General features: G+C 28.6%; 1 protein-coding gene across 1 annotated transcript; it reads left to right on the top strand.

Annotated features, from left to right (window-relative positions):
• The first annotated feature begins 13,138 nt into the window (after window positions 1-13,138).
• On the top strand, window positions 13,139-16,036 carry LOC114132088 (uncharacterized). Its single transcript, XM_050210786.1, has 2 exons — window positions 13,139-13,598; window positions 15,321-16,036. Exons 1-2 carry the CDS (start codon window positions 13,154-13,156, stop codon window positions 15,659-15,661), a joined length of 786 nt encoding a protein of 261 aa, XP_050066743.1. The 5' UTR covers window positions 13,139-13,153; the 3' UTR covers window positions 15,662-16,036.
• The last annotated feature ends 390 nt before the right edge of the window (window positions 16,037-16,426 follow it).

Raw genomic sequence — 16,426 nt, 5'->3', positions numbered from 1 at the left:
TGGGATTCATGCATTTCTCGACGGCAGGAGACTGAAGCGGCGTCTTAAGTTTTTTTTTTTTTCGAATTTCGTTCCGAGTTACAAGTCCGACACGTTTAGACTACGTATATATACCAGATCTATCGATGAACGGATATTATGTAGGAGAAAAATCAGTTTAATTTTATTATTATTATCGTAGGAAAATGCGCATTTATTACCAATAGAATTTTCGAGAGAAGTTATCTCGGTCGACCTACGGAATCTTCAAACACGCGATAATTATAATATTGAAATTGGAGGTCGGGTCGCACATATTTGACTGTCGCGAAATTATAACTTCGTCGAGAATGAGACAATAGGATTGGTCTTTTACAACGGCATTAACGACGATCGAAATTACCACTTGTCCCACATTCGTATGCGTATGATGCATATATATACATATGCATCATATATGTCCGGATATTCCAAGGAGTGTTGTACACAGTACACATATCATATTTTGTACTCAGCTATATCAAAACTATTTGCCAGCTGTAACACACTTCGTATTCCGAATAAATAATGTTTGGCTCATTAGAAATTATTGCCAAATCAAATTTTTTTATATAGTCTTGACATTCGATCATTGCAATCGGTTTATTATTATATTATGTACTCTAAAAGCTTATTGGAAATCATGAGTCTTAAAAAATAATTTCACTTCAATCTCTATGATTTGTCTGAGTGTCTCGTTGTATATATATACGTATTATACAACTATTGTTGACTACGTCAACACTATGACACCTCTACTATCAATACATCGACTTGTTTACCACAAAAATTATTTGGAAAAAAATAGGACACAGAATACCAACGGAACCAAAGTCGTGATGTCACGTACTCGCTAACAAATACAAATGTCACTACCGAATCACCTAAGTATATTAAATTTATTTTAAATACTTTCCAATATTAAGGTCAAATAAAACAAACAAGAGATACTTTTAAAAAATGAATAAAAATGGATGACGTATTTAGTATAGTTTAAACACTAATTATATTTTTGGAGATTTTATAGAGATATTTTTTTCCTAAAAAAAAAAAAAATACTTACTATTTCAATTTTTTTTTTTTTTAAATCGATCTTTAGCTTTGACGACATAGGCTAATAGCTCTATACATTATTATATTTTTGTTGTACTTTATATTTTACTTATGTATAGTAACATATTAATTACATAATACAATATAATGTTAAGGGTAAAAAGTATTTTTTTTAAATGACTACTTCTATATATTATAATTTCATCAATATCTGCGTAGATAAATTTCGGATAATAAAATAATGGTGTTTCTAAAGTATTAAAGAAAAAATGAATCGGATTTTTCAAAGTTCATCCATCGATATGACTTATTAGTGCACTCGTGTCATACAATAATTATACAAAATCCTTTAACTCGCTTATCGTTCAAATAATACATAGCAGTAAAATATAAAATATTGGTAATAAAAAACTAATTTAAAATATATATTATAGGTACACATTTTTATAAACGATTGTAATGCTTCAACGTGTTATATTTTTAATAAATATTGTTTCGATGTATATACTGCCGGAATACGATTTTTTATAAATTAAATTCATTATTTTATTTTATTATACCTATATAATATTAATCTCGTACATATTCATTATTGTTTTTTTTTAAATATAATTGATGATTATTTAAGCCTTTGACATAAAATAAGCACACAGAAGAGTTTTACACTTATTCGAACTGCGATCGAATGCAATTAGTATTGCTCACGTACATACTAATGATTGATGACATCACTATTGTTTTATTTTTTTATTGTGGTACGATAGTAATAATGAGAAAGTGAAACTGTACCTAGAAAACAATATATCAAAGAACAAAAATAAACTGTTAGATAATTCAATGTGAGTATCTATAATAGTTGAAAACTTGTTAAAAAAAGCAAAAAGTTATTTGTCTTGCAGAAATACAGAACTTAACTAATTTGATTGTGATTAAAAGTTAAAATCATACAACATAAAACATTTCATTTCCATTGATAAATCCGAATTTATTTAAACAAGTTAAATAATATTATGGTAGTTTTTTTTATCATATCAATTAATAAAATGTCAAACTACTCAAACTAATAAATAATCAAAAAAATATTATTACATTAAGTTAATATTTTATTATTTTTTCGTTATAGTTTGATAAACTTATTAAACTTATCTTAGTTACCAACCGGTAACCGACTAGTATATATCACTTAAAAAACCAATTGGTGGTATTAACTTTACAATGAACTATACGAATCTGGTACTCCTAAATTGGTATTTTTAATGTGGTATAGCTATTATAATAGTATAATACATATATAAATAAAAACAGAAAATAACACAATTATTAAGTACTTTATAATTATACTAGTAATTATATTACAATATTATTTATTTAGGTAAAAATACATACATAATTTTGAATACACTAAACTTAAGTTTCATATTATACTATAATTTTTAATTTTACGTACTTGCACCAAGCAATTAAATTTTCTTAAGTAGTTCTATAAAAAGTAATAGATTTCATAAAAAAAAAATTGGTTGAAAATTTAAAAAAAATCTATGCATTTGAATACTTAAATGTCTTATTGAAGGGATATAAAAAATATTTTTTTTTAAAGAAGGTCTCTATTACCCCGTCACAGCATTGGAAATTAATATGGTTATGTCCACAATTCTACTTATTGAAATTTCATTAATAATATTATTGACTTCTATTATTTTTTTTCTTGTACCTACTACTATTTATTGTACTAATATTATTTACTCAACCAAAAATACTAAAGAGTAGATACCTGCTGTAAAAATGTTGCTTACATAATGTGATGCCACGAATATTTGTGTTGATAAGCTGTTTAGTATTATTCTAGTTCCTAAGTGCTATGCTAGCCCTGTGCTAAGTGAAAACATGTTTCAGTTGAAACAATTGAGAAGATGGTTATAATAATATAGAGCGGATGTACTGTCGATATTACACTCTAGCATTTTAAAGAATGTCGTTAATAATATATTATTGCAAAACTTCGAAAAAGTTATTAGTACCGAGGACTTTAATAATATGTATTCATATTCGTGTTATGTGTGTATGTTTAATAATAATTGTCAGTTTAAATCATGGTCGGAATAGATGAGCTTACCATGCTATACAATATAGTACGTTCATTCGAGAGTTTTTAGAAAAAAGATAATATTGTTTTGACAAGTAGTAACGTGCCAGTTTTTTTTCCAGCAATAAATCAAAAATTTACATAATACGTATAGTAGCTGAGTACAGTCTACAGCTAGGTATGTCTACCACGGTAATTTCGTATTCATTTTTTGTCCACAAATAATTGGTTATTCGCATAATTCATAACAATGGCCTCGCATGTATGTGCATACGCCATAGACGCATTTTTATGGTTAAAGAAAATAGCGGAAGCGACGAATTAAAAACGGGTACCGCCATGCCAGAGATTTCTTTTGTGCATTTTCTTTCCGTTTAATATTTTGGTCACAATATAATTTTTGTTTCATTTATTAACTCATTTATTTAATTTTTTTTTTTTTTTTTTTTTAAACAAATCATTAGTAAAAGTGTACCTATGTGTGTTATAAATCGATTAACTAACGGTCAAGTCAATGGACCGGATGTAATGTCGGTGAAAGTGAAGAAGGATGAATTAAACTAATAGAATATTATAACAAACGTCTGTAACTCAGCAGTAATCGGTAGTCGTATTTGATTCGTTATATCAGATAGGATATAGATTTCGACTCAGAACGCCATCGTATGTATTATTAATACCTATATCACACACTCATGTCTAATCGAACCGGTTGTCGTTGCGTCACAATAATAATAATAGTTATAATATATTATATAGTAAAGTCCTGTTCGGTAAAAACTGTACACACGGCAACGACGTGGTGAATCATAATGTATTTCGCTCCATTGATGGTTACGGAGTATAACATAATTACACCATCGTACTACCGGCCATTCATAAACGAAAGTTGATCAGTTCCGTATCGGATTAAATGCATCCGAATCGCTATTATTCCGTGTCATTAACCGCGCGAGTTGCATATTATTATTATGGGTGCCAGCCGCCCGGACGAACAACGGCTACATTATAATATAATAATATTGTATACGTATGCTAGGTATTATGTTTTTTTTTTCATTTTGTATTTTTTTTTATGTAACACATTAATTGTTTTATTAATAACAATAATTGTATATTGTCGTTCAAGAGGCCGCCGTAACAAATCATCATTATCCGCGGCTGTGAGTTGCGACAATATTGGTAGAAAATAATTAATAGTCGGTCTAATCATTAAAATTGTATAGAAACTACTTATACTTATATCAAATGCCTAATGTTATTAAATTGTTTTTTTAACACTATAAAAAGTGTTTTACTAATATAATTATGTTATTTTTAAAATGAAAATACTATTAAAAATATTCAATAATGATTGATTTGAATAAGTCATAGAAGAAAATCTCTTTCGAGAACTGTAATTTTAAAAACATCATTATGAGCGTTTTGAATTGATGCAACAAAAAAAAAAAAATATATATATATATATATAAACATAACAAAATATCATTTGGATAAAAAAGTAATTAAATTAAATTTTACGGATGTGGGTAATACAATAATCTGTGTGTATTAGATGTCGTTCGATGAAGAAACTGGCATCAATGGACGTAATTTATATTATTATCTGCAGAATGAGGTAGGTACCTACCTATAAAATATAATATTGTTGTTGTACACCTACCTAATAATAAAGAACGAGCATTGTGAAGAAGTGTAGTTGTATCAAACTATTTTGGCACGATATTGAAAGGAAAATCATCTGACAATTTTTGTGCTATCCCATGACCTCAGTGTTAATACAATTTATAGTTTGATTTATTTACGACAAAATCTGGCGTAATGCCCTGTGTAAATACTGCACGTTACCGTTCAACACCATAAAATATACGTTGTATTATATTCAGTATGTGCTATTTAATGTATATGGAATAAACAATAATGATTCAATTAAAAAAAATAAAATAAAAGAAGACTATTAAAATTAGTTCAAACTTACTTACACAGTGCTGAGTAAAGACAGATTTTTATTATAAATCGTTAAAAGTATATTGCATTAAAATATTAAATAAGTATTATACTTTTAAAAAATAAATCTTAGTAGCTTTGTATGTACTAAATTTAAAGTTTTATGATTTTATTCATACTACATGATAATAATATTATAATCTCGATAAATGTTAAGTATAATAAATACTTGTAGGTATGCCACGTATAAATTATGCTGAGTTAAATTTCAATATAATTTTAGAAATTGATTAATTTCATTATTAATACTATATATATTATGTATAATAATATATTGTAAGGATTCAACCACAATACCACATTACAACAATAGTTCAAAACGTTTTAAGACACTATAAAATACACAAGATTTTTGTTGAACAAATAACTTTCTAGTTATATTCAAAACTTTTAAGTATCATAATAAACTTATATTTAATAAATTTTATATTCCTTAGGTTTCATTATTTTGTATGTACTTGTAGATAGATTATATACTTACTAGACTGTTTCAAAAACATCATGATATATTTTTAGGTAGTACAGTAGGTGCGTATCTCTAAACCTCTTTGTGAAAATAAGAGACATAAAATAAATTGTCATATAGTTTCCATCAAGCACACTGAAACTGATAATAACGAAAAATGGTGTGCTAATTATAGATCATGCTTGTATTTTTACTCTATATATATAGGTAATATAAATATGTATTGTATACCTATACAGTATACATTATATATTATATTATATAGGCACTTTATTTTTCTTATTAAGTTGATTATAGATTTCTTTTCTTTTTTTAATAATTAAAAAAAGTGCATATATTATTTACTGTAATAGAGTTTCTTTTATTTAGCCAATAGTAGTAACTAGTAAGTATTAACACGCAATTTAAGTAAATAAAAATAAACATATATTCTAAGGAACACATAAAATATATTTTATATGAGTATATAATAATAAATTGTATTTTATTCTAAAGAAATTATTACCACATACTAGATTTTATATCATAAATTTAATGAGAATCTTAATGAACAATCATCTTGTTAACACAGAAGTTTTTTTTAATTATTTAATTTTAGTAAAGTATTATAACAGTTTGAATCGTTAAATTAAAACCGTTTTCTCTTTCGGCACTATGACATAATTTTTAATCGTTCCACCGATGGAAAGGATTTAAATGATAAAGGGATAATAATAATAACAATGATGAATGGGCTGGAGAAGATTTAATAACAATAAATAAATTGATATAATATTATGCAGTCAGACCACCTGTAGCCATTATGTAGATTGTAGATATACATCCCTAAACGCTAACACGTTACCCAGCTATACATATACTATTATGGAGATCAGGAGATGTAATATAGTGAAAATAGTAACCGCCCTTGAACTTCTTTTTCTAGATGCCTATAGACCTAGTAATATAATTGTATTATATGGTATCGGGTCAAGGACAGATTAATGACAAGTATTTTAGTGTAAGTTTAAAGAGGTGAATAAACGCCCGTTCACGGGGCGTGTTCAAAAAATATATAATATTATCGTAGTGTTTCATTATTTTTTTTTTACATTTTTTTTTTCAGAAGATTTCCGAAAGTGTTGGAATGAATTAAGCTCTTACTGTATCTCGTGTTATATATTTCTTGACAGTATAACAAAAAAACATTGAAGACATTAAATTGATTATTAAGTAGAGGTAGAAGATATTTTTTTTCAAGTTTATGAAATGATTATTTTAACCGTTATCTTAAAATTACTTTTCTTCAAACCAAGTGGCAGTAATATTCAGTTTGAAGATTTACACTTTTAAACGCAAATGGTGGTGATTGAGTAAATAATAAAATAGCAATAATGGTAGTGCGGTCCTTAATAGTTCATACTGCAATATTTAAACAAGCGAAATTGTTTTTTATTTTTCACGCGCCGGCGGATGTCACATGTTTTCATAGTGGACTTGCACAGATATTCTGAAAATATGTTTTGTATAAATACAGCAGTACCTATATATATTTAACATGTTTGGACAGCGATTTTCTTTCACTCTGTCATTCAACAGCTTCACACCTAGAACGTGAACTAGTTGGTAAATATTAAATAATTGAATGTCGAAGTTCAAATTAGTTTTTTTATTTTCTCTTTGAGATATTGACTGTTTTTAAATAAAATAATATACCACATCATAATATTGTTTAACATATTAAATGCTATTATGATGCTTTATTATACAATTACCTATAAAAAATAAAATAAAATAAAAACATTCCGTTACACGTAAACATGTTATATTATGTTTTAGTCATTTTGTTAGTATTTAAATTTAATTTAAATATAACTATTAAGAATAAAAATAAATATTTAAATTAATAGTAACGAGGTAATAAGCATAACATAATAGAATATTCAAAATATATAGAATTTATACATCTCAAATACCTAATTACAATAAGCCAATATTATATATTTTGGTTTCTCCACAGTAATTTATAACTGTATAAATACATTTTTTTATTAATAACATCGATTTAAAAAACAAATGTGGCATTGAATAAAATTAGTTTGGTTTTTTGCTTTGAAAAAAATATCAATAATTTCAATCGTCATCTATAAATAACTCAATAACTCAAAAGTATACAAGATATTATAATATCTTGTCTTGAAAATGCTAATATAGACATTTAGTGAAAATGTCAAGTATTTATGAGTTATTCATATTTGAGTCATGGTAAAAATAATAACATTGGTTCTATTGAAAACTAATGTTACGTAAATAATATTCCTGTTATTCAAATTTTAAGATTTAAGTTAGAAATATAAACTGTTCTACAAGATGATGTCAGAAAAAAAACCATTTCAAAACCAATACAGTAATCCGCAAGTTACCATGTAACTGCTGATTTTAAAATTTAAAAATTTTATTCGAATAAAAAAAACGAAGTTATATTATTATAACGCATTGACGTCTATAATTTTTATGTTAATGCATTTCTTCGTAGATTGTTGAATAAATTAATATGAATCTAGCCCATAATGATTCATAATTATAATTAAAATATTATGTTTATAGTAGCGACTAGACAGTGACTCATTACCTGTTAATTTTCGATCGCCGTATGCATTTGTCTTGATTTATGGTTTGTATTCATTTATATTTTGACTGACAACTACTATGGATGCATATTTTGCTTTATCATTCGTTACATTATACTTAATGTTTGATTCGTTTCCTTTTGCCAATAATTAGCCTATATATATATATTTACCGTTGACATACATAATATATAGCATAGTATTACACTATTGAATGTACTATACGTTATTAAATATAGTATAGATACTAACTAACTAAAATTAACGGGAAACAAAATATCATAAAATGATTTTTGATTCAAATATACAGCAATTAATAATGCTATGCCAATTATTTATCTTTCTTGGTGCTATCGTATTGTACAGTATAACGTTTGATGTGGTTCGAATCGAAGGCGTCGGATAAGCAACCACAACAGCCACAAGTCAGAGGTCTAATAATATCCAGCAAATGAATTCAAATACATACAGAAACTTTTCCATAAATTATATTGTAATCTACTAACCGAACGTTGACGCAGTAACTTTCATTTCTATTCAACTTTATACGTGTGATTCAAAAGTAAAATATGACCGCTTAATGACATCACTTTTATGTTCAAGCGAATTGTTAATGGTCTATTAGAGGTTGATGATTGTCCGGAGTTCTTGTGAAAAAAATTATTTGACCGTACGACTCATGCTTATCGCGATAAATCACTTTTATTTTCACACAATCGCACATCATCAAAAACTATAATTTCTTCAGCAGTTAAACTTCTGGCCATTAAAATTTTAAAACGGTACTCAAAATTATAATACATTTACATTTATTTAATGAATATTTAAGCAAGTTATAAGTACACAGATAATATACGGATCGTAATATCTTAACACGTATATTTTTTGTAACTTGCTAAATACCTGCACTTATGTTTTTCTGGCACAATAATATATAATGCAATGTATTTAAAAAAACAATAGTGCAATATAGTATTAAATTATGCTATAGTTAAAAATATTTTTACAGTGCACTTATTTTTAAATTTAAACAGCCTGTTTTAAATTACACTTCTATAGATTGCTAGATTTATCAGTTGCAGTTCGCAAAATGTAAAAATTAATATGATGCAAATGAATACTAATATTCCGATACTAAAAACATAAATATTTATTAATATATATAAATATTTTTTCATATCGTATTAACAAATCAAGAACATTAATCAATTCATTAATTATACTTATAATATTATATTGAATATTTCAAACATAGTGTTATGGATATTTGTTGTAATCCAATTTACAATTAAATTATAAAATAAAATAAATAAACTCTGTACTGGCCACTTTCGTATTATTATTTTTTTTTTCAAGAAACAAACAACTAATATATTTAACTTGTATAACAATACAAACAGTCAAACACATATTATAATATAATAATACAATTATAAACGAATTAAACCAAATTCACCAATCAGATGTTTATTTTTTCTTGAATAATATAAGTAAAATTTTTAAAATTTGTTAATTTAAAAACAAAAATTGTAATTAATATCAGTCAAATTAAAATCTAGGTATTTTTTTTTTTTAATAAAAAATGTTACAAACTTACAAATGAAATCGTAAATTTAAAATAATTATAATGTTAATTAAAATACAACCTCTTGTACATTAATTTTTACGTTAAACATAGACAATAAAACACCTGTTAGTAAATCAATGATAAAATGACTTTCATTCATGAAAAGATATTTGCGTTTCGAAAGTATAAGGCGTAATATTTAATACTCTGATATTAACGCAATACTTCTATAATATTATTATTGTATAAGATATAAATATATAATTTTAAAGTAAGTTTTTGTCACATAAAATCATATATAACTGAAATTTGTTCTAATAAAAATTAAATTTTATCAACAATAACTTTGATATATTTTGTTTTATCAACAACCTAGCTATAATACAGTTTGTATAGTATAGCAATTTTATTTTTGAAAATCTATCGATGCTTAGCACAATTTATTTATGTTTGTTCAGTATTCCAAATATTCATTTTTCGATTTGATTTCCACAACAACAACCCTTTTATGTTTTAGAAACAAATGTATTAGTTTTAAAATGTGTATCTTTGTCGACGCAGCACGTAACACGTATCGAAAAATAATAATATAGTTACAAAAAATTACGTACAACTACACTATTAATAATTGTCATTTACAAAAAATAATACAACATTTATAATTATATAGCTAAAAAATAAAAATAACTATAATATATGATAAACTTTTTTTTTTAATTTTATTAAATTTAATTTTCATTGACTATTTTAGATTTTAAAGGAGAGATAAACGTATTGATCTTACAAATGTCTTCAGTCTTCACCATCTTCAGATGAAAACATAATTTTTTTTTTTTTTGATAGACAATTTAATTTAGTCCAAACTTTGGAAAATTAAAATTAAAAAATAATGTCCAGTCGTTTTCAAAATAATTAGTCAAAACAAAAATATTATTATGAAAAACATCGGTTACTCAATGCACATTTATGACAAAATCGAATTTACTTATTTTTGTAATTATTTAAAAAATAATAATTCTAAAAATATTTGGTAAAAATATATTTCAATATTTGACAGTCAACAATCAACTTGCACATTTTATAATATATTGGTGTTTTTAGTGTTATTTATAAACTTATTTTTTTGATTATATTATGATAAAATATTCCACTATGATTATAATAGATTGAAAAATCAATCTAAAATTCAAATTTGTTTATTAAATGCCCTAATTTATTACAAGGTACACTATAATACAAATATTTACTGTCCTATTATACAGCAAAGCATCTTCACCGGGTTTTTAATACATACAGTGCATATATCATAGTATAGAATAAAGATTATTACATTTATATTATTTTTGTTTAAAATGTTAATTTAAAATGCTACAACTTTAATTGTTCTAGTATTCATAACGAGGTCTAAATGTAAATGTCATACATTATAACATTCATAAATAAAATAATATGATGGTATGCATTATATTATTTTCACTTACATAAAAAACCAATAATTTTCTATTATAATAATCCACATACTATATCACTCCATCGTCGTATAACATACATCGTTTTAACCGCACATGTGACGGGAACGGAGTGATCTAATTGTGTAAACTTTCACGATCGTCAAACTCAAAATAAATTTAACCTACTGTAGTGGAAATTGTGTTGCTGCATACTTAGTAATAATATGTAAACATTGCTAAGCCTATTAAAGTTTGTATAGGTATATAGGTTGATGTACAACAATCAATACATTAATTATCCGTTCCAATTGTCCGACTCCTATTCTGAAAATGTCACCCTCTCCTCCATCTATAGCTATCCTGTAATTTCCCAACATTTATGTTTACTAGAAATAAAAAATATGCTTTACTATGTTATTCGTATACAAAAAAACATAAAATAAATTAGTAGTTGTAAAAATCGGACATGCATCTTCAAGTAGTTAAGCTGTTATTATAATTTTATTCAATTAACACTACTGTAATAATACTATAATTAATATACTATGTGTGTACACTATAAATAATATGTATGAAACAATGAAACAAGTAATTCTCAACAGTTATATGTATGGATTATTAATTATTATGTTGCATTATATACACAAATTGAATCGATTTTATAAGAAAGGAAAAGGCTCTCGTGGACAGAAGAGTGATAAATCTTAGAACTTATGTTTTAAAAGTAAAGTATTTTATTTTCTATTTTTGTGTATAAATATCCATTTGGATTAAACCCAGGACATAATAATGTGTGTACTAAACTAAATTATGATTATTTTTTAGTTCGATAAAATATTAATAAATTATTGTTATATATTATAAGTATAAGTAAAATTTAATTTTAATCCAATCGTTAATTCATTAATGGGGTAAAATAACATGATAATATATACATCAAATTTTTGGAAAACTAATTAACTCGAGTTTGCGACTTATCAACATAGCTATAAATCATAAAATCTTAAAACAGCACATATCAACATTTTAAACATTGTGCATTTTACATTATATTTTTTATTTTTTTTATCTTAGTTAAAATAATTTATTTTAAAGGACGGTTTGTTGATTGCCATTTTACTTTTTGTGTGGAAGTTAATTTTTTTTTTTTTTTAATGGCGAGAGTCGATTCCGATAGGTATAACGATTTTTTTTTCTGCCATAATTATTATAAACATTTGAGGTTTCGCGTTACACATACAGGTACTATATCGTCACCGTGTTATAGCCGGCGAGTAAAAATACCGATGAAAACAATCTCATCGTGTATTTCAATAACGTGATGGCAACGAAATAATGATATAACGCAACAAATTCAGATAAAAGTTTATAATTTCGTAATTTCGAACACGCACCAGTCCATTTTCACAGCCCTAATCTTTGCGGCTAATTCAAAATATTGTAATATCGTCAGCAGTCGATTCGCGCCTATAACCTAACCCAACGTTCGACCATCCAATATCAAACAAAATAATATTATTATACTATTGTTCAGTATAGACATCGTATATAATAATACGCGTACTTCGATACTATGATAATATCGTGTGATTGTCGTTTGTCATTATTGAATATTATTTTATACTTTCGGATCGGTCGTCACGTTCCTTTTATTTATTTTTTTTTCCTGTCGCCAATAATCCGTCCGCCTCTCTTTCGTTCGTCTGGTGTTTGCGGTCTCGGAAACTCGACGATTATCGCGGCCCGGCGGAATGACGATTAGCAAAGTAATAATAGTAAGCAAAAAAAAAACGGTCGTCACATAAATACGGACGCGCCGCAAAGACGCGAATCATACGTTGTCGTCGAGCCGGACGGACAGTAACGCACGCGGACACATCAAAAAACAAAATCGCAAACATGTCGTCGTCGTCTTCGATCCGATCTGGCCGCGTGTGCTGCGCAGTCGCGTCGCTACTGCTGCTCCAGTTGCAGGTGGCCGCCGGCGCGGCCGTCGTCCCGTTGGCCGTGGTCAGGGCCGCGTCCCAGTGCTCGGGCTCGCCGGACGCCGTCGGCTGTCTGATGCAAGCCGCGGCCGCCGGCGTCGACGCCCTGGCCCGGTCCGCCGAACCCGTCGACCTCGTTCCCGGTTGCGTGACGCTCGTCAAGAACGCCGCCGGTGAATCGGACTCGACGCCGCAGCCGCCGCCACCGTCGTCGCCACCGCCGACGGCACAACTGGCCGCGGACGTCGACGCCGGAACGGCCCTCGTCGACTCGTTGACGGCGTTCGTCAAGTCTCGGGCCATCAGCGTCCGGGCACCTGCCTACCTGTTGGACTCGCTCAAGAGCACCCTTATCGAAGGTACCTAAGTCAAATAATCGTTTTGCGATATATTTTTATCTTCGCATTTAGTCGTCGCGCTGTAAGTCGACAGCTCGTTTTCTGCAAAAATATTTTTTTTTCTTCTATTCTGCGCGTGAGTAGGTACTTTTGTAGATATTCGCGGCTTTCGTAAACTTCTAACGCGAAACCCTTCAAATTGCAACACTATAAAATAATATAATATTTAACTATAGCTTTTAAAAAACAGTAGTTATAATATTATTATCGTCTATTTCTATACGTCCTAAACGCATTATGTCTTATATCGTATATTGAAGACTACAGAGTTATGTTTTTAGAGCATAGTGAACTATGGTAATAACCAATAAATAGACTAAAATAATTTTGACCATCTACTATAACGTAAATATACGAGTATATCATATAGGTTTAATCACCATTCCCTTATAAATTTGTTCAGTGGATTATGGTAATTATATGGCTCTTATAATTCTACACGTAAAATAGTAGCTACTATGAATTTATTAATTCTTACCATCATCAATATCCTGGGAGGACTTCATCAATTTTTTTCTCAGATGAAGCTTGTTACATTGCTTACTATAGCTCGATGACAATGAAATAATCACGACACTATTATTTTAGTATACTACGTAACTTTATGTTAAATATATATTGAGCAATTAGAAATATTGCAGGGGCGCACGTAAACTTATCTGCCGATTGGTAGTAATTTTCTTGTTCTGCAAATAACGTGAATCTTTAAACACAATTATAATTTTTTACAAAGTCCATAAAAAACAAAAATTATAGTAACAATTTAATAAAAGCCTTTCATCGTGGCTTCATGTTACTTAGCTCTCAGCCATTCTAATATAATTGCCGTCAGGTCAGTTCACGGCTGTTCACGCCGTTTTTGATTATTTATATACGATTATATTTGTATGATAAGTCCAGTATCAAAATTTGAGGGGTTAATGTATGCTTAATACCACCAGGTTTGAAATCAACACCCTAACCTCGAGTTTTTTCACTTAACTTGTATCGTGGGGTAAAGAATATACCACGACCGTGGCCCTAAAGTAGAGAATGTTTAAATGTGATTAGACAAAATCGTAGGTCATGCGAGTCCGATTTCGATTTATAAAATCTTTGAATTATTTTTTATACTTTGAAGTTTAAAGTCAAGTTAATTATCAATATGTTTACCATTGTTCGTTTTACTTAAATTAAACATTATTACAAATTATTTAGTTCTTATTAAATTCGTGATGTAAATTCAAAAATGAATAGGTAGAAAAACAATATGTTTATTAATTAGTGGTGCATAGATTGGTACAAGTATCGATTAATTAGAACTTTTAAATAATTGTTATTACATTTTATCAAAGATAGTTTTATAATACCTACACTGAAATGGTTGATTTATTGTATTTTATTCGTTTATGAAACACTCGTATAATATAATACGAGGTTCGGTAAAAATACACTCTCGAGCGTTTCCGACAGAAAAGTTAAAGCAAATATAACCGAGCACATCCCTCATCTACCCACTACCCGTGTCTGAAAGGGCTAAAAAAAAAAATCAGTCCGAATTGCAATGCAAGTGCGTGATATTAACAGTAATGTAGTAAGATCGGACGTAGTAAATCCGTCGTCGAATGACATAATACCTAATATTAAACTAATAATAAATTAATAAAAAAAATGTAACAAACCGTTTTTCGTGGTCCGTTTTAGCGCGGGGTAAGAAGGACAAGTACGCGGGACCTCTGTTGATGGGCGCGATGATGGTGGCCGGCACCCTGTTGCCGATCAAGCTGGGCGCGCTGGCCATGATGAGCGGCAAGGCGCTTATGACCAGCATGCTGGCGCTAATGCTGTCCGCAATACTAGCGCTGAAGAAACTCGCGTCGGGCGGCAGCAGCCACGGCGGCACCACGTACGAGGTGATCAACGTGCCGTCGGGCGGCGGCCACGGTCCGCACGGCCGTTCCCTTAGGGCGCACGCTATGGCGTACGGCCCGGCACCGCCGGCGGAAACCCCTCCGACGCCCACGCAATCCACCGACGGGCTATAACGATTTGTACGGCCATCGCGGGATTATATTCATCGACTTTTTATATTATTTTCATTGTAAAACTATAATAATATGTGAACGCTAAAACATAATATTGTTAAGTGCGTCATGTCATTATATTTTGCGATGTATGCAATATTATTATTTATTGTCGAATTTTAAGTGATTATTTATTAATTTATTATATTTAAAAAACGGCGTCGTTATCGCGGCGCGTTAGCGAAATCATTATAAGTGTACTGTTTTTTTTTTTTATTATATTTATTATTATTATTATTATAAATCTGTATCATGATATTATTAAACAATAATATAGGTAGTATATTTGTAACTAAATTGTTTTTTTTTTCACTGCAAATAAAATCGAAAAATAATTCTTTATATCGATATAACTGCTACTTATGTGCGTCCGTTATTGTTTTCGAAAACTTGTACTTCACGGTCATCGACCTAACCCACAATAAACACTTACAATATGAGTCGGCGGTAAATGACTACATATTATTATTATTATTATTATTATATGGTATATCGAGTGCATATGCTAGTACGTGCGATCTGTGATATTAATAAAAATATGTGATGCGTCCGACCGACTTGTCAAATTATGTGTGAAGTTTGCATAAAATAATAACATGGCCACACAACATTTATTGATAATGAAAATACACTGTGCACCGCAATAATAATATAACGTTATATTATAATGCGTGATCAATAATACACGAGAGACACAGCCAAAATGTGATCTAGTGTCTCGCGATT

This window comes from Aphis gossypii, chromosome 1 (assembly GCF_020184175.1).
Source record: "Aphis gossypii isolate Hap1 chromosome 1, ASM2018417v2, whole genome shotgun sequence".
Classification (NCBI taxonomy): domain Eukaryota; kingdom Metazoa; phylum Arthropoda; class Insecta; order Hemiptera; family Aphididae; genus Aphis; species Aphis gossypii.
Note: the sequence above shows the minus strand (reverse complement) of the source record. Positions and strands in the feature narration are given on the sequence as shown.

Excerpts from the sequence above, each read along its gene's own strand:
- LOC114132088 (XM_050210786.1), top strand. The coding sequence starts at position 13,154 with ATGTCGTCGTCGTCTTCGATCCGATCTGGCCGCGTGTGCTGCGCAGTC. Across the intron at positions 13,599-15,320 it reads CAAGAGCACCCTTATCGAAG|CGCGGGGTAAGAAGGACAAG; the intron begins GTACCTAAGTCA and ends GGTCCGTTTTAG.